This window comes from Odontesthes bonariensis, chromosome 23 (genome assembly GCF_027942865.1).
Source record: "Odontesthes bonariensis isolate fOdoBon6 chromosome 23, fOdoBon6.hap1, whole genome shotgun sequence".
Taxonomy (NCBI): Eukaryota; Metazoa; Chordata; class Actinopteri; order Atheriniformes; family Atherinopsidae; genus Odontesthes; species Odontesthes bonariensis.
The window spans coordinates 31,171,882-31,194,223 of NC_134528.1; the positions used below are offsets into that span (position 1 = coordinate 31,171,882).

General features: G+C 43.0%; 2 protein-coding genes across 2 annotated transcripts in view; one reads left to right on the forward strand and one right to left on the reverse strand.

Annotated features, from left to right (window-relative positions):
- Positions 1-9,732: 9,732 nt before the first annotated feature.
- On the reverse strand, positions 9,733-15,446 carry LOC142373743 (uncharacterized). Its single transcript, XM_075457116.1, has 2 exons — positions 15,342-15,446; positions 9,733-12,900 (listed from the first exon to the last, which is right to left on the reverse strand). The coding sequence occupies exons 1-2, from the start codon at positions 15,444-15,446 to the stop codon at positions 9,733-9,735; spliced, it is 3,273 nt and encodes a 1,090-aa protein (XP_075313231.1).
- Positions 15,447-19,211: 3,765 nt separating this feature from the next.
- The window catches only part of reep3b (receptor accessory protein 3b), a 29,167-nt gene continuing 26,036 nt past the window's right edge, over positions 19,212-22,342 (forward strand). Inside the window, exon 1 of the mRNA XM_075457247.1 lies at positions 19,212-19,551. Coding sequence (XP_075313362.1) covers positions 19,520-19,551 — 32 coding nt within the window. The 5' untranslated portion in view covers positions 19,212-19,519. The remainder of the gene's footprint in view (positions 19,552-22,342) is intronic.

The window sequence follows — 22,342 nt, forward strand, 5'->3', positions numbered from 1 at the left end:
TACTTGTGTTTCTCCGCAGAATCCCAATGTATTCACAAACCACTGAACAATTGTATCCCTCCGCTCAGCCGAACCCGTCAGATCGGTGCTATTTGTGCCAGCACACATCCACAACAGTTTGTTCTTGTACGACTGCCACGAGTCAAATCTGGGAAACGCAAGTGCTCCCCGGCTCTGCTCTGAAACCATTGTTCTGTCACCACCACGGCTGTTCGCTGTAAGGATGCTGGTCGAAGCACCTTTCCTCTTATCAACAAGAAGAGCAAAACCTCTGGTGTAGAAGAGCAGGCTGTTTTAACGTGCCTGGAAGAAATGCATGTGAATGTTAGAAAGGTGCATTTTCAGGATAGTCTCTGCAACAATCAGTATTTATTTTACAACTCAATGACTCTATCTTGTTTTCCATGCCACCCTGAAATTAAAGAAGACTACATATAATATGTTATTGTGCATGTATAGGCTACATATATATATGTGTATATGTGTGCATATATAGCTATATATAGATAGATAGATAGATAGATAGATAGATAGATAGATAGATAGATAGATAGATAGATAGATAGATAGATAGATAGATAGATAGATAGGTGTATGTGTGATTCCATGTATGTTTAACAATCTCCACATATTTAGGTGTAATCTTTATCATTTTGACATAAATCTTCTATGTGATATCAATATAAGGGTACCTTTGTATAATATAGTTTGCGTAAGTGCTTGAATTATTTGAATGAATAAGTTACATGTAAATATAGATGTACAAACCGACCACAAACCACTTATTTTGTTCTACATATGAACTGTTCCTTCTGATTTTCTGCACGTTATGAAAATTACATTTCTATTTCTAACATTGTTTAAGGGAAAGCCATGCACAAATCAGGCTGTACATGATTTGCATAAGGGCATGTAATACTGAGCATACGACAGGCTATTTAAATACCCTGTCATATTTAAATGAATGAAAACCAAAGTTTTTCTCGATTGGTAAAAACATTTTAAATAAGTAAAAATGTCACATTTCTTTTTTAATTAACATTTGAAGTGTACATGCAAATGGACATTAAAGACAAAATGTGTGGCACAAGTTTTTTTGCTGGTTGTTATTTCTTTTTTTTGTTAATTTCTCATAATAGAATTGAAATTCCTAAAACTATGTGTTAAATTTCCACATCTTTCGCATACAATCACACATACAGGTCATAAATTATTCTAATTATTGCACACGCATATTCATACAAGTTATCTTATTAAGTTGTTATTTAATAGAAGAGATAGAAAGAGCATATAGACATGTTCAACATCAAATATGGCCAAAACTGCAGACCATGTTCTCAGTCATAACTTTACAACTAAATGTTGGAACAGCATGTCTGCAATAATTCGAATGTGGTCTGTATAAACAGTACAGAAGAGTTACAAACAGTACAAACAGATTTTCATTTTGGCTCAATTCTCAAAAAATATATTTTTTCGAGAGAATAATTAATATATCTGCCAACTTACTTTGTTGTTTACAACTGAGCATTCAAGCAAATTTCAGGTGTTGTGGCGCATTTATGCTCAGTGTAAAACACATTAAATGCACACACACACACACACACATATTTTTCAGAATCAGAAATACTTTATTAATCCCCGGGGTAATTGTTTATGTCCTGCTAGAATTTAAAGGAAATAAGTAATATGTCGTAAGAGCACAGAAATATGCACATTAAAGGAGAACTGCGGTATTTTCAACATTAAGCCTTATTTATGAGTCGTCTGCAATGTTTTAGAACCCCCCTCACCGCTTTTTTGATGTTTACTGCTGTCTCCTAGCCTGGCTGACGCGTCCACATTCTCGATGAGATGGTGGTCTGGGAACTAGGTGTGCATTTTCTCGTATCTGAGGCGTGGTTTACGAATGCCTAGAGTCGTTTATTGGGCGCTACGAATGTCTATCAAATGGCGTCTGGTTCTTCCCATGCTGCTTTGTGCACGATTCATAGCCAATTGTATCACTTATACCAGATGACGACAGAAATTCGACGAGGAAGAAGAAAAAAAAGTAAAATAAAAGTAAACTTGCGCTCTAAGCTACTTCAAACACTTTCTAAGGCTGCATCGAATGGTAACGTTGTGTCCGCTGCCATGTTGGATTAACGCTCTACAAGCTTCGGTGTAGCGCATAGACGTCGTCATCGTCTTGCTGCCCCCCCCCCCCCCCCCGTTCTGTGATTGGTTCCCAAACTCTGGCAAAAATAAGGGCGGTGTTTTCCAGGCTGCCTTTGCAGTGAGAATGAAATCGCGCGCAAAGCAGCATGGGAATTCCCAGGCTAGCTGTCTCCGGTATTTGCCTAATTTTGATTCTTCTCAACCTGCTTCAGAATGGCAAGTCATGTGCATGTCCAAAAAGGTCCGTAAAAGCACCATAAACGTCCGTTTTCAAAATCATCAACTCACCGGAGTGGTTACTGGTGTGCACTGTTAATCCATATCAAATTTCGTTGCGAAAAGTTGCTTCTGTCGTGTTTTATTTGGCAGCTCGTTCATGCTCGCACTATTTTCTTCGCGGTGGTGGAGTAATATCAACGAACATCCAGTACAAAATGTCAAATAAAACACGACAGAAGCAACTTTTCGCCACGAGATTTGATATGGATTACCAGTGCACACCAGTAACCACTCCGGTGAGTTGGTGATTTTGAAAACGGACGTTTATGGTGCTTTTACGGACCTTTTTGGACTTGCACCATGCTTGCCATTCTGAAGCAGGTTGAGAAGAATCAAAATTAGGCAAATACCGGAGACAGCAGTAAACATCAAAAAAGCGGTGAGGGGGGTTCTAAAACATTGCAGACGACTCATAAATGAGGCTTAATGTTGAAAATAGCGCAGTTCTCCTTTAAGATACAATTAAAATAAAAGACAAATGTATGAAAATACCTTTAAAAGTATAGAAAAAATTTAAATAATCGAAATAAAATAAAATGAACTATAATCATATACAGCAGTAGGACAATCATGTACAGAATACCAGTATAATATAAATAGTGTATATTATTATATATAGAGTATAATCGTGTACAGCAGCAGTGTAGCAGCAAGTGAGCATGCCAGCAAGACGAATATTCCACTGAAACAGTACAGTCTGCACGTGATTTCACGTGGCACTCTGTGGTGCACTCTGTGGTGCACTCTGTGGTGCACTCTGTGGTGCACTCTGTGGTGCACTTTGTGGTGCACTCTGTGGTGCACTTTGTGGTGCACTCTGTGGTGCACTCTGTGGTGCACTTTGTGGTGCACTCTGTGGTGCACTCTGTGGTGCACTTTGTGGTGCACTCTGTGGTGCACTTTGTGGTGCACTCTGTGGTGCACTCTGTGGTGCACTTTGTGGTGCACTTTGGGGGAATGAGTCTTTGGCTGAAGATGCTCCTGTGTCTGACCAGCACGTTGTTGAGTGGATGGAAGTCGTTGTCTCGGATGTTGCTTAACTTTGACAGCATCCTTCTCTCTGATGAAGAGAGAGAGTCAAACTCCAGCCCCACAACATCACTACCCAGGGACGTTGCCAGGCATGCAGCTGTACGGGGGCACAGGCCCCCAGCCAGAACCCCACCACCAACACTGCCTTACTGTACTTACTTACTGTATACAGAATATCAGCCTGTACTGGATGCATAAGAACATTTATTTAAATTTGCATGAACCTCAACAGGTTTAACAGAGCTATAAGCTATCTAAGCAGATAAAAACACTTTTGAGTTCAGCCATTAGCTTTTCAATTCCTCCTTCTGTAGCTCATCAAACTTAATCAAGTAAGCCTTTTACAAGAGGTAATATTACTAAAAAACACAGTATGCACAATGTTACAATCTACAACAGATCAACAGATACAAAATAATGAACAATATTTCAGTCCAGGTACTGAACATGTTTTAGTCTTTCTGTAGCACAGTCAATAAATACTTCTACAAGAGGGAATATTGCAAAAATACAAAGTCAAAATCTTAAATTAAGAGTAAGACATTACAGTGGGCTGTAGGTAGGCATGGGTGTCGACACAACAGAAAACCAATCTCTTATCTCCCTCCACTTCATTCTCAGTTCTCCTTGTTGCTTCTCTGTCCCTGACTCTCCTCTGTAAGAATTTCCTTATGTCCATGACCACGATGACGGCAATCCATCAATGTGCAGTGGTTCATACAGCCTACTACGCTTCCATTGGCACAATGTGTGGGCTACTACCCGCTGATAAATATGACGTGCAGGCCGCAGGATCTTGCCTTCCAACGCGTTACGCGTCACACACGGTCCATTGGCTGAAAATGCACAGACGCACCCAATACCTGTGAATACAACCTCTTCACTTCACTCTTTGGTAGGCCTGTGCAGCATTGGCTAAAGTATGTTACGTGGTTGAAATAGGGAAAATCGTGCCTATGTTATTCTTCCTCGGCACATCAGTCTTAGCGTAGTCTGAAGGATGTATGGAAATTTTTATCGGGGCACAACGCATGTACAACGCTGTGGCAGGTAAAAAGTGTCTGGTGACGTGCCTGCACTGGCCCTTCGGATCAGTTGGCGTCAGTGACCCTCAAACTGCTGCCCCAGCATGCAACAGCATAGAGGACAGCACTGGTTAGCACAGATGACATACATATAAACAGAGGTCTATAAGAATTATCAATACAATTCAAATCTCAGCTGGGTTCTTTCTGTGTGTCCTTAGCATGTTCTCTCCTTGCAAGCCTGCTACTCCTGCCTCCCACAGTCCATAAACGTGTGTGTTTGGTTAACTGGTGACTCTACAGTCCCTGACAAAAGTCTTGTCGCTTAGGTACAAGTTGACTTTAGGTGCCCCTCAAATATATGTCTAATCAATTTTTTTTTACAAAAAATGGCTAATTTCAATCCCAACAGCTTTTGAAATAATGTTTTGGAGCCAAATGAAACTGCTGAAAAACATTCTAACATTTACAGCTTGGTAAAGCCCACTGAGTCAGTTTTTGCAAAGACAAAAGTCTTGTCACCTTGTCATATGACGTCCCCAATCCTAGATTACAGCCACACCTGTGATCAATAATTGATAAATCAATTAGTGGGTGTGTTTTAAAAAGAACCCCAGCACACCAGACCTTCACATCATCTGCAACTTGACCTCTGACAACATGCCTAAGATTCACCCTGAGACCAAAGCGTTGATTATCAAGAGGCTGAAGACCAGATCCACTGCTGAGGTGGCTGACACCTTCAATGTGTCTCAGCGTCAAGTACAAAGAATAAGAAAAAGATTTGAAAAGACTGGAGATGTTTTTGAGAAGTCCAGCTCCGGCAGACCCCGCAAGACAACTGCTCGGGAGGACCGTTTGTTGGTTCGAAAATCCAAGGCCAGCCCCTTTTCCACTGCAGCAAAGCTCCACCAGGCCTGGTCACCTCAAGTCCCTGTGTCAACCAGAACAGTTTGTAGAATTCTGTCTCGAAATGGCCTCCATGGTCGAGTCAGTGTCCAGAAACCAGCACTAAACAAAAGGCAATTAAAAAAACGTGTGGCCTTTGCCAAGGCCCACAGCCTGCTAAAAGGATGGACGCTGGAAAAGTGGCAGAAGGTGGATTTCTCAGATGAATCTTCGGTTGAATTACATCACAGCCGCCGCAAATATTGCAGGAGACCTACTGGTGCCCGCATGGATCCAAGATTCACCCAGAAAACAGTTAAGTTTGGTGGCGGAAAAATCATGGTCTGGGGTTACATCCAGTATGGGGGTGTGCGAGAGATTTGCAAGGTGGAAGGCAACATCAATAGCCTAAAATATCAAGAAGTACTAGCTACCTCTTACATTCCCAACCATAAAAGGGGTCAAATTTTGCAGCAGGATGGTGCTCCATCGCATACTTCCATCTCTACATCAAAGTTCCTCAAGGCGAAGAAGATCAAGGTGCTCCAAGGCTGGCCAGCCCAGTCACCAGACATGAACATTATTGAGCATGTCTGAGGTAGAATGAAAGAAGAAGCATGGAAGACCAAACCAAAGAATCTTGATGAACTCTGGGAGGCATGTAAGACTGCATTCTTTGCTATTCCTGATGACTTCATCAATAAATTGTATGAATCCTTGTCGAACCGCATGGACGCAGTCCTTCAAGCTCATGGAAGTCATACAAGATATTGAATATGGATCTCACAGCACCACTACTTAATTCACTGATGTTATGCAACATATTTTTGTATTCGAAGTAAATTATTTGTTCAATTTTCACATCACTATGTGTAGGCAACAAAACTTTTGTCTTGTCAAAATCTGACCTTTCTGTGTTCATTAAATGATCAATCTTTCTTCAGTGAAGTAAATTTATTTTAGTATATTAAACATTATTTGGGAGGGTTTTAGCTTTCATATGAGCCATTTCTAAAACCAATGGATTAATTAAAAGTCAGGTTATAAGCTGTTGTTTCTACAAAATGGATAAGTGATAAGACTTTTGTCAGGGACTGTACAGTGAGTGTGTGTGTGTGTTTGTATCTGTGGCCCTGTGATAGACTGATGACCTGTCCAAGATGTTCTCTGTCCTCATCCAATGACAGCTGGGCTAGTAATGTGTTATGATCCATAGTTTTGTGTTTTGGTATGTTTTGTATTGTAGTTCATTCAGTCTATCGCTTTTCCTTTCTTCCTGTTTTATTTTGTTGAGCTTCGCCCCTTGTACTTTCTGATGAATGTACTTACCTTCTTGTTCCTCACCTGCTGTTCATTTTGTAATCACTCCCTCACTTTGTATCCTCCTGGTTTTTCTTTTCTTTTCTCCTTGCCAGTTCGTTGAGTGTCTCCTGCTATCATTTCTCTTAGTAAGTGTTTTTGTTCCACGTGGTAAATCTGTCAGTCAGTTAAGTCATCTGTTCAGTTAGTCCATTAGTCATCTTTTTGTTTTGTATCTCTGGTTTTGGGCTGCATGGTGGTTAGTAGGGATGTCCCGATATGATCACGTGGTTTCTGACTCAATCGGTATCAGACGTTTCATCCCGATCAGCGATAGGATATATAGCCTATATATATATATATATATGTATATTTATTCTCTTTTTTTTTCAAAACAATAATATTTCTAAACAAATGGGAAAAAATAACAGCTTAGCATTTCCTGTTATGTGGTGGTACAGAGTCAGACCATCTCAACCATAAGCTGCATTCGCACTGTAGGAACCTTTGGCAGTTCCTATAACCTTTTCAGGAACGGGGCCGTTTTCTCCTGCATTCACACATACAGGAACTCGGGACCATCTCCCTCAGTTCCTGGAACCATTTCAGCTCCTTCTCCTCAGCTGGGTCTGTTCTGGGTTCCATAGGAACACATCTGACGGAGGTGTTTGGTGGTCGGTAGCTCCGCCCCTTGTCATGCTGTCAGGCTGAAATGTTTCCTCATACGACACGGACACAACCTTGGCGTGTTTAATAAGTTAAACCTCCACGTGGTCTCCTTTGTCTGCGGCGCTCTGCTCTCCTTCCTTCATGAAACCAAGAAGTACGGCCTGCGCTCCATCCTGCGTCTCCTGACTCTCTCTGTGAGCTCTTCCAGCCTCCATGTTAGACGCCCCATGTGATCGTCCATGATTAATATCACCATCATGCAGACCATGAACACGGTGGCCTCCCCGCTCTCCATATTAGCTTCTTGGTGGTGTTTCTTCTTCTCTCTTAACTTTTTGCAGGTTTTGTTTTGTTCTGTTTTGTTGTTGAATGTGGTGCTAAAGTAACACGTCGCTAACTCAACACACACATCCAAATGGAGGAGATTACCAACACATTCAACAAAGGACTAAGTGCCATGAGGGCCATTTCAATCTGAACTAACGTCAAAATTTAAAACATGGTCAAAAAAACATAGAAATGCAGAAAAATCAAAAGTTTTATTTAAATATAACCAATAACAAAAAATAACACAAGCTCTGATGAAGCAGGAACTGGAGCCGGAACGCCCGTTTCCGCTGCCTCTATCTGAACGACATACACCAACAAAGCACGGGTAAACAAATGTCTCATGATCCGCTGGGTAATAACCTAAAGAAAAAAGGATTTCAACCCGTCTGTGGCGGATCCTCCATCGTCCTTCTTCTTTAGTTCCTCTACGAGACATGGCCACATAATCGTCTCACAATCCGGCAATCTGTACCTTATTGGAAAAATTAAACTAGAATTAAACTAAAAAAGATACAGAAAAGGAAAAAAAGAAAGAGCAAGTGCAGCAGGCTGCACAATAATAAGCTATATCTTATATGTATGTAAAAATGTGTGTTCTTTGTGATATTCAGGTTGTGTCTGTTTGCTAAAAACTGCCTCATGCATGATGAGACGCACTGAGCTGCTTTTAATTAAAAAAAAACTGAACTGATTCTAAATCAAACTGGGGAGTGAGTTTGAGCGTGAATTGTGTGGATCTCTGACCCCTGCCAGTAGCAGCTGGGATGGGCTCCTCACGAACCTGTACTGGTTAAGTGGGTATAGAAAATGGATGGATGGATGCTCTCAATAACCCTACCTGCAGCTCTTGACATGAGTGAGATTTGGTGCTACTGTGGGGCCAGTGCTTTGAGGGTAAAAACCAAAAGAACTGGCCCTAAGGGAGGCTCTGGCTCCAAACAGCACTGAGCTGCTTTGGTGGAAATAGCCCCACATTTAAGCCAACATTACAACAATGGAAAAGCTCAAGTCAAAACTCCAGCCAGGACTATTCAATAGCATTTGCTTTATTTTGGATGTCAGCTATGTAAATGATTACAAACACTTTTAAATAATTGATATATACCTTTGAATGTGTATCAGATGCATGAACTAATATAACATTTAGTAGCGCTGGAAATACACTCACCTATGTGGCAGTTTAACCTAAAAAGGAGAGGTACGTAAATAAGGTGAAAGAGTGCCTCTTCTGGGGTGTCAATGTGGGCCTTTGGAAGTCGTGCCTCAAAGACAAAGATCTCCAAACACAAGACAGCTGCAACACCTTTCAGAGTGACATGAAGATTAGTTTAATTACAGAGAATAACATGTTACAAACTAACACCAAGGTACACCATAAAAAGTTTAAATCAGCTCAGAAAAGGAAATTCAACAAAGGGTAAAGTAAAAGCAAAAAAACGAATAATAATGAATGAATTAGGTATAATGTAACAAAAAGGCAGTCCTGTGTCAATTTGATTCGGTGATTATGTGACACTATGACGTGTAAAAAGCCAAAGGCTGATTAAAAGAAACAATACAAAACTTTTATACATTTTTTTTATTTATTTATTTAATGAATGCAAATGTTTATGTTTGGCCATGTTGTGTTTTGATGTTTCACAACAAATGCAACAGTAATCCAGCATATTATTTGAAATGCTATGACGGTAACTGTCTACTAAGCGGCCTTTCCTATAACTTTCCTATAACTTTTTTAAAGACAGATGGACTTTTAATGGCCGTTGTTGCAATTTGAACTGTTATTTGGAAAGTGTAACAATAGCAAAGTTAGCTTTAGTAGTCCGGAAAATACGGTACATCACAGATTAAGTGTAACAAGGGTTAATTTGACTTGTGTATAATTCCACAAAATTACTGTTTTAATTGTTTTTATGACATTTACGGTTATTCAATACATCTTGTGATGCAAGATCTTGGACACATCATCAGTGATAGTACCTGGGGTCACAGGGGGTTTCGGGTCTTTCAACTTCAGACCCCCTCACCCAGGCGACCCGACCGGGAGTGATCAGTTCCCGGCCTGTGTCCAAGAAGCGCTCTTCCACGCCTTGTCCCTCTGAATCCACAGCCATCGTGACGTTTTCTCAGCGGCCTCTGTAGCAGAGCGGATGGCTTTCCTCTTACGTGCCCCTGTGATGCCTAGGAGACTGTAGGCCCTGCAGAGTGACTTCCCTGCAAAGCCCCTTCCCCCGATCTCAATGGGCAGGCACCTTGCTCTCCACCCCCTGTTGCGGCAGTCCTCCACCAGCTCAGCGTATTTCTCTCTCTTCCTCCCACTGGCTTCCTCCATCCTCTCCTCCCAGGGCACCGTCAGCTCCAGCATGATGACCTGCTTGGAGGACTCTGATTGCAGCACAATGTCTGGTCTCAGGCGTGTCTCTATGATGTTCTCAGGGAACTTAAGCTGTTTTCCCAAATCCACCCTCAGCTGCCAGTCCCTTGCTGTTCCCAGAATTCCTGCTTGGGCCTTTGGCTGGGGAGGAGGCTTTTCCCCAGCCTTCACGAATGGTATCCTGAGCCTCAGTGGTTGTAAGTGCTTGCTGTGGTCAATGGCACAGTGGATGGACTCAGCAACTGCCTTCAGCACCTGGTCGTGGCGCCAACGATAGCGCCCATCTCCAAGTGCCTTAGGACAGCTGCTGAGGATGTGCTCCAGTGTTCCTCTTCCCTGGCACAAGGTACATGATGGAGCTTCAACCTTACCCCAAAGGAAGAGGTTTGACGGGCTGGGCAGGACGTCGTAAACAGACTGGATGAGGAATTTTATGCGGAGTGGTTCTGCCTTCCACAACTCCGACCATGAGATTTTCCTGTCCATGGCTTCCTCCCATCTGGTCCACGCGCCCTGCTGCTTCAGCCCCACCCACTGGCTTGCACGCTGATCTTCGACTCCAGCACGCACCTCGAGTTGGACCCGGTCCCGCCTTTCCTTGCCCCTGAGCCTGCTAAGGTGGGTTATTGGTATGGTTCCCAGTCCCGCCCGGCCAATAGCCACGGATCCCACAAGCTCTTTGTGGAACAACCGAGCTTCTGCCTGGTTCACTGCCTCCTGCGCCCTCCACTTTCTGCCTGTCCTCACCTCAATCGCAGCTTGAGCAACCTTTGGGTCCTTCGATTCCCTGTATTGGAGAACCTCCCTTGCCCTGGCTACCATGAACTCCTCTGCAAGGCCTTTGATTGGTAGGGTCAGCTTGTTGTTGTTGCCGTAGAGGGCGATGCTGCTGAGACTCCGAGGGAGCCCCAGCCAGCGTCGGAGGTGGCTGCTGACCCTCCGCTCAAACCCTTCCACGGTGGACATGGGGAATTCGTAAACCAGCAATGGCCACAGTATCCTGGGCAGGATGCCATGCTGGTACACCCATGCCTTGAACTTCCCTGGGAGACCAGATTTGTCTACCGCAGTTAGCCAGCCGTCCAGTTGTTCATTGGTAGCCCTGATGGAAGCTGTATCTTTCAGGGAGCAGTCGAAGATCTTCCCCAGGCTTTTCACAGGCTTCTCCGTGACTGATGGGATCTGAGAGCCTCCTAGGAAGAAGCTGAACCGGTCGGTCACTTTCCCTCCCTTTAGGACTAGAGACCTGGATTTCTCCGGCTTGAAGCGCATGCGGGCCCAGGTGGTAAGCTTCTCCAAGCCCTGGAGGATCCATCTGCATCCTGGTACTGACGTTGTTGTTACTGTCAGATCGTCCATAAATGCTCTGATGGGGGGCTGACGGATCCCGGACTTGGTTATGGGCCCTCTGCACTCCGGCTCGGCAGACTTGACCAGCATGTTCATGGCCAAGGCAAAGAGAGTCACTGAAATGGTACATCCAGTGATTATCCCTTTCTCTAGCCGGTGGCGCTCTGATGTAACTGCGCCAGAAGAGAATCCCAGGTAAAAGCTGTTATAATAGTCCATGATTAAGGCCTTGATTTTACAAGGGACATGGTGCCTCTCCAATGCCACCTCCACCAGCTTATGGGGTATAGAGCCGTATGCATTAGCTAGGTCCAGCCAAAGCACAGATAGGTTCCCTTTCCCCTCTCGGGCCTCTCTTATCAGCTGTGTCACCACTCCACTGTGCTCCAGGCACCCCGGTACCCCTGGGATCCCACCCTTTTGTACTGAAGTGTCGATGTACTGATTCCGAAGTAGGTAGTCTGACAGCCGGTGGGAAAGGATACTGAAAAATATCTTCCCCTCGACATTGAGCAGCGAGATGGTCCTAAACTGCTCTATGGTAGTAGAACTCTCTTCCTTCGGAACCCACACTCCTTCTGCAGATCTCCATTGGTGGGCGACAGTCCCTCTCCTCCAGATTGCCTTTAGGATTTTCCACAGACGGCTCAGGAGCTTGGGGCACCTCTTGTACACCAGGTAGGGTACTCCATTGGGTCCAGGTGCTGAGTTGTTCCTTGCAGCCTTGACCACAGACTGAATTTCTTTCCAGGTGGGGGCTTTGGTGTTGAGCTCACAGGCTGGCTCCGGTGGCTTGATCAGGTCTCTGCATTCACCTAGGTCCTCCTCCCTCACTGCATCGCTGTGTGTTTCGTGGAGGTATGAGTCTACCTCCTCTTTTGCGCAGGTTAGATGGCCACTGCGCTTCTGGCCTAGCAGTTGTTTGGTGAACCCAAAGGGGTTAGCTAGGAATGCAGCGCGTCTTTTAGCCCTTTCCTTCGCCCGTTTCCTATGCCACTCTGCTCTTCTGAGGGTTAGCAACTTCTTCCTCAGGACACAGCGAATTTCTGCTAGCCCCGGCTTCAGGTCCTCACTTGCCCTTTTGAACTGGCTCTTCAGGTCCCTGAGTTCCCGTCGCAGCTGTGAGATCTTCTCTGCCCTCCGGTTCTTGGAGTAAGGGTTTGCTGCAGCACGCTTCTCAACTGTTCCAAACCTTTCAGTGGCGATGCTGATGACCATGGTGGCCATTACTTGGAGTTTCCTGTCTGCCCCTCCTCTCATTGTGGCTTCCAGGATACCATCCAAATCGTCATCAAGCTTCTGCCACTCACTCGCTTTACTGGCAGGAGGCCACTTGACCCGCTTTTGGTGTTGTGGAATGTCTGGAGCTAGGGCTTCCCGAGCATGGAGGTTCTGGGCGCTGTGGGTTGACTCCTGGCTCGGATCCTCCTGCGTCTCACCAAGGTCCTCTGGAGTCTGTAGGGGCCCGTGGGGCTCGACCCCCACTGGCTCCTCCTGCGGCTCGCAGTCAGGTAAGATTAGTCAGGTGGAACTTTCATTTTCGTTTACTGTTTCTGTGCGTTCTTTTATGGCGGAGCAACATTTGTCACAAAAGATACGGTCCCGCCAAAACTCTTCCTCTCTTTTGTGATGTTCGGTGAGGAAAGTGAGGAAAGGAAAGGTTGGAAAATAAAAAAAGACCTTTGAAAGAGCCGCAGTGTGGTCTCCCTCCTTAACACAACGCAGAGGTTTCCCTACTGGTTACATAAGTAAAGAAATGTAGTTTACATCAGTGGCGGCTGCTGACTTTTAAAACAGGGGAAGCCCATATTACGCGTTCAGGGTTGTAGTGGCTCGTGCCATCCCAAAGCAGAAGATAGCAAAGTTAAAAAGAATTAGTTATAACATAGCTGTAGTATGACAAGTATGCCCAGCAAATACACAGAAAGAAGGTATAGACTTTGAAAATTCACACAGCAAGGCCAAAATCAAGTATGATCGAATCTAAGGCCTGTAAATGGCTGGATCAGAATCTGTGGAGCATTTTTTTCTCTCATGATGGACAAACACTAACTCCAATCATCACGACACAGCCCCTCATATTAACACGCCCACATCGAAATTGAACGTGCACACCGTCTTGGGAAGCTGTTGAAGAGTGGTGATAAAAGATCAAGACCCATAATAGTCAAACTCTTCAGACACAAAGACAAACAGCTCATACTTTCAAAAGCAAAGAAACTGAAAGGCTCACATATCTACATCAACGAAGACTATTCAGAGACTATGCGTCAAAAGCGAAAAGAACTGCTACCTGAGATGAGAGCTGCAAGAGCAAGGGGGGAATGGGCCTATCTGAATTATGATAGACTCATAGTGCGACCCTTGAGCGAGCGTCCAACGAGAGAGCGGCACATTGGTTCAAATGTGGAGGATGAACATTAAACTGTTGCCTAGGCACTCATGACCATGTCATCAGTTTGCTGTTTATCTTATGGCAGAACATGCTCCTTGTTCACCGAGGAAAAAACAAAAGAAATTGTGTATTAATCTTTGTTCTGGTAGTGGCCATCCAAATTTAACAAACAATAACAACTTGGTTTTTCATCCTTTTGAGCCACAGAATGACAAGGTCTTTAATACCTGCTTTAATCCTGATTTATTCTTTTCATCAGAATATGCACCAACAAATGCTAACACATATGACAGGAAACAGTCTAATATTTATGATCCTTCTACATGTAGTTATTTTTCTGAAGACCAGTTTAACTCTTTCACTGCATCTTGTAAAGAGTTTAAAACCTTTTCTTCTCTCCATTTGAACATAAGAAGTCTCCCAAAAAACTACGATAAATTTTTCCATTATCTTTCATCACTGAACCACATTTTCTCTATAATTGCATTGACCGAAACTTGGCTTAATGATGAAATCCATTCACTATTTAAATTCGATGGTTACACAGCCATTCACCAATATAGAGGAAGTAGAGGTGGAGGAGTCTCTCTCCATGTTCAAAAGGATCATGAATTCAAACAGAGATCTGACTTTGAAATGAAGTTTCATGGGTGTAATACTGAATGTGTTTTTCTTGAGGTGCAATCTGAGAAAAGAAATTGATTGTAGGATGTATATATCGTCCTCCTAATACAGATATCAACAACTTTAATGAATGTCTTCTAGATGTCTTGGAACTTGTTGATAAAGAGGGTAAACTGTGCTATTTATTAGGTGACTTTAATGTTAATCTTTTAGACAAGAACAAACAGCACATAGATGACCTTATAAATATATTGTCTTCAAATTATTTTTATCCCCTTATCTGTAAGCCCACAAGAATAACTAGCCAATCCTCTACACTGATAGACAATATTTGTACTAATGCTTTGACTGATGTCATAAAATCTGGTATCCTTTATACAGATATTTCTGATCATCTTCCTGTTTTTCAGTTTTCTTCTATACTCAACAAACAGCTTACAAAGAAATCAAAGATAACTTGTTTTAGAAATCTCAATGAAAATAACATTAACAACTTCTCAAGTATATTAGCAAAGATGTCCTGGGAAACAGTGTATGAAGTTTCTGATGTGAATATGGCTTATAATAATTTTTATGCAAAATTTTATTCTGTTTTTGATAAATGTTTTCCTCTTATTTCTAAAGGCAAAGGAAACTCTGCACACCTTGTAATGTTGCAGCCTGGAAGCTGTTCATTTCCTGGTCTGCTCCTTGCTCTGACACTAATTGCCTTCATGATATTCACCTGTGCCTGATTAACGTTTGCTCTCTCCCACTCTGCACTCCGCCTATATCAACTCCTTCCTGCCAGAGTTCCCTGCCAGATTATCGCAAGCCTCACAGCCAGCAGATGTCAAGCCTCACCTCTCTACTGTGTCTTCCTGATTTCCTGTTCCGACCGTTGCCTGAATCACCTTTTTGGATTATAACCCTCTACCTCCAGAAGACCTCCCTGGATCCTCAGGATCATACCCAATCTTGGATTACCCCTGACTGTCTTCTCTGGACCTGTTCTCCGTACCCTGGAGCGGACTCTGACCATCACGGATCCACATCTCCATTGGAGGATTATCCGGACTCCAGCTACATTCAACTCCTGTCCAGCACCTGTGATCCAATAAACCTTTTACCACTAAGCTTGTGTCTGGTTGAATTATCGGGTTTTCTGATCTGGTCATTACACACCTTAACAAACCATGGTTCACTGTAGAACTTAGGAAATCTGCTTTAAAGAAAAACAAGCTATATAAAAGGTATTTGCAAAGCCCTAGTCCTCTAAATTGCGCTACATACAAAAATTATAGGAATAAATACAATCACCTTATTAGAAACGCTAAACGTAATTACTATAGTGATTTATTTACCCAATCATCAAATAATTCAAAATCTACATGGGATATTTTAAAAGAATTACTCAACAAGAAAAACTCCTCTACTCCATCTCAGGCTACATTTCAGGATGGCACATTAATGATAACAGAGCCTACACAAATTGCTAATAAATTTAATAATTTCTTCATAAATGTGGGCCCACGTCTTGTAAAGCATATTGAAAATGTTCATGATTCTCCTTCTAACTTTATAAATGAAGGTTATCCTTCCTTAAACAATTTTGAACCAATAAAGCCGTCAGAAATACTTGAAATCATTAAGAATCTTAAAAACTCCTCTGCTGGGCATGACGAAATTACAGCCTATCTGATCAAAAAAGTTGCACCCACAATTATTGTTCCTTTAACATTTATTTTTTCTTTATCACTTGAATCTGGTATTATTCCACAAGATTTAAAACTTGCCAAGGTCATTCCACTGTTTAAAGCCGATGATCCATCTGTATTTTCGAATTATCGCCCTTATATCAATTCTCCCTTGCTTTTCTGAGATACTTGAGAAGTTGGTATGTGCTAGAATTTTGAAGCATCTGGATGCCAATAATATTTTGTATGAGCACCAATATGGTTTTAGAAAGAATTGTTCTACATATATGGCTCTATTGCATCTTAGAGAAAAGATTTCAACTGCTTTCGAGAAAAATGAACACGCTCTAGGAATTTTCTTAGACTTATCAAAAGCTTTTGACACTGTGAATTATACAATTTTATTATCAAAAATGTCTTGTTTGGGAGTCATTCTGACCCATACCTCAAATCAGTTATATAAAGCAAATTATGATAAACTTATTTCTCAAATTAAAGATGACTTGGATAGATGGGAGATGCTTCCTTTGTCTTTAGTTGGGAGGGTAGAAATTATCAGGATGAATGTCCTGCCAAGATTGTTATTTCTTTTTAATACGTTGCCTATCACTGTTCCTGTAGCTACCTTTACATTTCTGGATAAGCTTGTTTCCAAATTCATATGGCAGAACAAAAGACCGAGAGTGAGACTCAAAGTCCTCTGTGCACGCAAGGATAAGGGTGGATTAGCCTTGCCGCATTTCAGAAGTTACTACTGGGCAGCACAACTTGGGAAATTAGTTTCATGGATGAGATTAGATATGGACACAAAATGGGTACATATAGAGCAAGGTTCTGTAAAAAATATATCGCTCTCAACCCTTCCCTTTCTAAATTCAAAAGTAAGGCATAAACTTAAGATACAAAACGAATATGTTAATCATACATTAAAGGTTTGGGAGAAGACAAGACGTCTGTTGAAATTACCTCTATCTCTATCAAGGGCGTCAAAAGTAGCTACTGCTTGCGACTTCCTGCCAGCAAAAATGGACAGTGGTTTCATTAGATGGGCAGGGAAGGGCCTCATTACAATAAATCAATTATTTGATGGAATGACTCTCAGGGCTTTCTCACAACTTCAAGCAAAGTATGACATTGATTCTAAGGATTTATTTAGATATTTTCAAATTCGGCATTATCCGATGACACACAAAGAGTGGGACAAAATTAAAGAAGTTCCATCTAATTTTGAACAATATTGGATTGAGATAGCTGAGAACAAGATGAACACTAAAAACTCAATATCGTGTATATATGGCAGAATCCGTATGGATACATCAGTGGATACACTTGATGTGAAAGCTAAATGGGAATTGGAAGCTAATACCATAATTGCTGATGAGGAGTGGGAGAGTTCTTGGGTGCCCTGGCAGAAATGTTTAAGCAGCCCAATTTGGAGAGAATTTGGTTGGAAGTTGAGATTAAGATATTTTAAAACTCCTTTGGTAATAGCTAATTATGATAAGAATTGTTCCCCCCTATGTTGGAGGGGTTGCAGTATAATAGGGGACTTTCCCCACATCTTCTGGGATTGCCCTAAATTGCAAAACTTTTGGGAGAATGTGAAACGACAAATAAGTGAGATTTTGAATTTAAAGAGACCAATTGAACCACGGCAATTAATTTTGGGTAATGTATCCTTAACAGATTTAAGGAAAAATAGTGTGTTTATGCTCAGGGTTCTTTTATTGATTGCACATAAAATGATTACAGTAAACTGGCCGCGTTTAATTCGCGAATTTAGCGTGTCCGCTGTTGTGTTCACACTGCCGACCCGGGCTGCCGCGTCAACTCGACTCGCCTTTCGACCCGCGTCGGACCCTAGTCTTTTTGCCGAGCCGAGTTTGGTGTGAACGCAATCGACGCGGGTCGGACGTGGGCGTGGCGTGACGTGAGGAGTTTAAAAGACAGAATGGACAGCTGATTCAGAACAACAGCGACAGGTGAGGACAAGTTTTACTCTGTTTTAGCCTACATCAAGTTGGAGACATTTTTTAATATGGTCAACTGGTGAGACAAGGAGGTCCGCGAGCTCCTCAGCCCCCGAGCAGAGGACGTTATTTTCCGCCACATTTCGGGGACGGTGAAAGATGGACCTCTGCTGGTAGGGCTGGCGAGAAAGATGGGAGAGCGCGGTTTCCCACGCAGCAAGACGCACCGTAAAGTAACATCTCCATGAACTGCATTGCAAAAACGAGTTCTCAAGGTGTCCCGCCATCGTTTGTTTGAAAAATTTGATGCAGACAGACAGGTGTATTTCACCCTACCTCCGACGCATGGCTTGTGCCTACGTCATTGTACACGCCCAGCATTTTATGTGTTTCGTGTGACGCTCTGCCACTAGGCAACTCCCCCTGAACTCGGCTTCAGGCGACACGGGTCACCCTGACACGCCAAGCGTTCACATTGCTCGACGCGGGTAGAAGGTGCAATTTGGACCCGCTAAGGTAGCGGGTCGCAGTGTGAAAAGGGCTAGAGACGCCCGCTGGTCTGGAGAGAACTGCAAATGTGACGCATACTCGGCGCAAACTGCGCTTATGAGCTGAAGGAACTGTGAAGGGGCTGGCGCTTTCGATGACGTCATTAATGGTTCTCGAGCCAGAACAGTTGCGCGTTTGCGCCGAGTAAGAATCAGGCTTAAATTAGGCTTTAGCCGGCCGCGGCGTTTGGATTGGTTTTTAAGTTTATACGCCGCAATAGTAATCATTCCATAAATTATTTTATCAGTGTGGTTTGGTTTCCGGGTGGACTATGGTCATACCCTTATTTTAATTTCTGAAAAGTGGCAAACTTATGTACATGCCTGGAAACATATTCCTTCAACATCAAAGCTAGAAACTTAAGCGTCTTATCACCTTTCTCTTGATGATTGGAACTTGCAACGAATCTAAAGTGGACCAATACGAAAACTAGGCAAAATGATTTTTTTTACATCACTCCATTCAAACACAAAAGGCACCGGTCGGTGATGGCCATCCAATGATAATATGTATTTTGTGTAAACAGCCTGAACTGGCCAATGGTAGGCACGGAAGGTTGTTCCGTTCCTGTTGACGTCAGAGCCTTTGTCAGCCATCCGCACACAGCTTCGGTATCAGGAACTGAGCAGCAAAGTAAGGACGGAAAAAAAGAGCTGCATCAAAACAACAGACATTGTCCAGGAAATATAAGCTTTTAACTATGGAGCTATGACTTCAAAGACCGAACAGGGAGGTCCTTCCGCCGCGTTGGCTCACCCATGAAGAATGAGATAACTGGCTGCTTCTTGGACTCGCTTATCGAAGTTTTCGTTGAAGAAGTTTGCAGTTATAGGGCCAGACGTTAACCACCGGAACTGTCCTTTACCTGTGACACAACTCGCACAACAAAGGCAGAAGATATGGTGTCCTGGATTATTTCGAGAAGCGTTGTGTGAGTATAACGATCGTCGAGAGCACTTTCAACTAGTTCCAAAAGTTATTTGACATCAGATAAAAAAAGAGTGCAGCTAATGGGCTGAGCTTTGTTAGCTTGCTCCACTGACCTGGTGTCGTGATTAAGCTAAGTTTTGACCTTAGTGCTCGAAGTCCTACATTGCTTCAAAAACCTTATCAACAGGAGACAACAGGTTGCGGAATTATTAGTAGACGCCACGATGTTTTTCCCTGTGTGATATTGATGTGTTGTGTCCCCACACTTGTTCGCCTTGCGGCGGAATGATCTGCTGCTGAGTCTACAGGACATGCTAACACCGTGTGTGTGATTCATAGTCATCCATGCTGCTGGTGAGTCAGGCCTAACCGAATGGGACTTATCTTTAGTGTCGCTGAATGTGTCGTACAAGTCTCTACGTGCCCAGTCAGGTCAGATGGAGCTGAGGTGTTATTAACTAATCAGTTCAAGCAGGTAACCGTGAGGCTGAACATTTTGTGATTGTGTTTGGTTTCTATATACCTGATAGTTTCCCCCAGACAAGTCGGTGAAATCTCAAGTTAATACAGTGTAGGTGCGATATATTTCCTTCAGCTCTTTCTCTTGCCCTGTGACATTCTCTTTCCTCTCCCTACTTGTGTTTTTCCACTCTGTATATATTCAGAAGCAGTGGTTGCATAACTCAGGGTAATGGGGCTTGGAATGTGGTGGAAAGACCAGAAGGGAGTGGTGGAGAAAAAAAGAAACGCCTTTCCATTTAGCAAGTTTTGCCTTCAAGCACAACTCCTCTGACGTGGAATTTAAGAGATGGTTGTAAAAGACTGTTGTCCCAGTTTGATAACTGTCCAGACCTGGATCAGTACATGAAGCATGGGGGTGTTTGGCTCTGGTGCCAGAGGATTTTTCCTGAAGCTGAAACCAGATGCTGGGTGCTCAAAATGATGGAGATTGCTGGAACCCTCCCCTTCCCCCCTTTACTCTGTCTCTTGTGTTTCTCTGTGTTTGATTGTTCTTTTTCCTATGTTCTGCGCTCTCCTTCCCTCCATCTGGTTGTTGGTGGCGTTTGATGTCAGGAAACCAGGGAAATTGACCTGTAGCTCAGAGTCAAGCCCCATTTTAAAGCTCTTGGGCTGTTTTCTCAGCTGCATGCAGGGTGGTGAGGTGTGGTGGTGGTGGTGGTGGTGGTGGTGGGGGGGGGGGTAGATCTAGTATAAAGAAGGGGTCTTGCTTTTTTTTAAGTTGTCAAGAATATTTTGTCCACAACGCACTATTTACAGACTATGGCAATAACATGCCTTAAAATCCACAAAGCTCTGAGCTGAGACAAAAAGTTCAGACTAACTTACTCTACTTCTCAAGTTCAAGCCAGCTTGTGCTGTCAGCTGCTCTGAGGAGCATGCATCTTCCATCCAGCAGCAGCCTCAGAGGATATCAGAGCCCAGTGGATAAACTATCTGAGGCTAATGTTCCAGCAGAGTTAGCTAAAGACTGTGGATGTGCAGCAGCCACTTTTCATCCCACTGTTTTAACAACTTGGTCCAGTTCAACGCTGGACTGAAGAAAGGAGAATCTGGAGAGGAGACGAGGCTCGTAAGGTCTGTGTAGCTGTAGTCTTTTGATCACAGGTTGCTGCTTAAAGGGATAGTTTGCCTCTTTTGGCATGAAGCTGTATGACATCCCATACTAGCAACATCATTTCTGAACATCTTCTTACCCCCTGCTGCGTCCTGTGAGCAGAGTTCCAGCCTCGTTTTGGCGTTGACGAAGGTCGTCCGGCTAGTTGGCTGGGGCTTAAAAAATAAAGCGTCTTGCTTCTCAAGAATCAGAATCAGAATTACTTTATTAATCCCTTGCAAAAAAGGAATTTCACGCAAGGGATTAATAAAGTAATTCTGATTCTGATTCTGAAAAAAATACGAGTTCAAAAGTGTAATACATTTGCATCGCAGTGATATGAGGGGGGAGAAAATAGGGCCAAGCCATTGTGAGGTCTGACTTTTTCCTGGAGAACGATTTTGTGATGCAAATGTATTACTCTTTTGAACGCATATTGTTTTGAGAAGCAAAACACTTTATTTTTTAAACCCCAGCCAACTAGCCGGACTACCTTCATCAACGCCAAAACGAGGCTGGAACTCTGCTCACAGGACGCAGCAGGGGGTAAGAAGATGTTCAGAAATGATGCTGCTGATATGGGATGTCATACAGCTTCATGTCAGAAGAGGCGAACTATCCCTTTAAATTGCCAACTTGTTCAAACAAATACACCAACTGTGGGTGAAGGACCAAGAGTGTATTGTATGTTGGTAGGAAAGGAGAAATAAGAATTGGATATCTGGATTCCAAGGAACATACTTGATTCTATTTTCAATACCATCAAGTGAAAAATATCAAATGGAGAGACACAACATGTTTTTAACAAACAGAGCTCCGGACTTACTTTCTAAAGTTGGTGGAATGACTTTAATGCAGCACTTCCATTTTTTGTCATCTTAACTGCATTCCAGATAAATAAATGATTTGGTCATTAACTGTCTACCTGGGTGTAATGTGAGGTATTTGAGGCAGGGAACTGTCTTCACAGCTCCTCTGTTAACACAGAGAGGATGTAGGGGATTGTCAGCCTTCTGGAAATCTTTTTTTGGGTTTTCCTGATGTTTAGGATCAGGTTGTTCAACCACCGTTTATCTGTCTCCTGCCTGTATGCTAACTCATTTCTGCCGGTAATGTGTCCCGCACGGCCTAGTCATCTGCAAACCTAACGATGGGGTTGCTCTGCAGTCATGTGTCA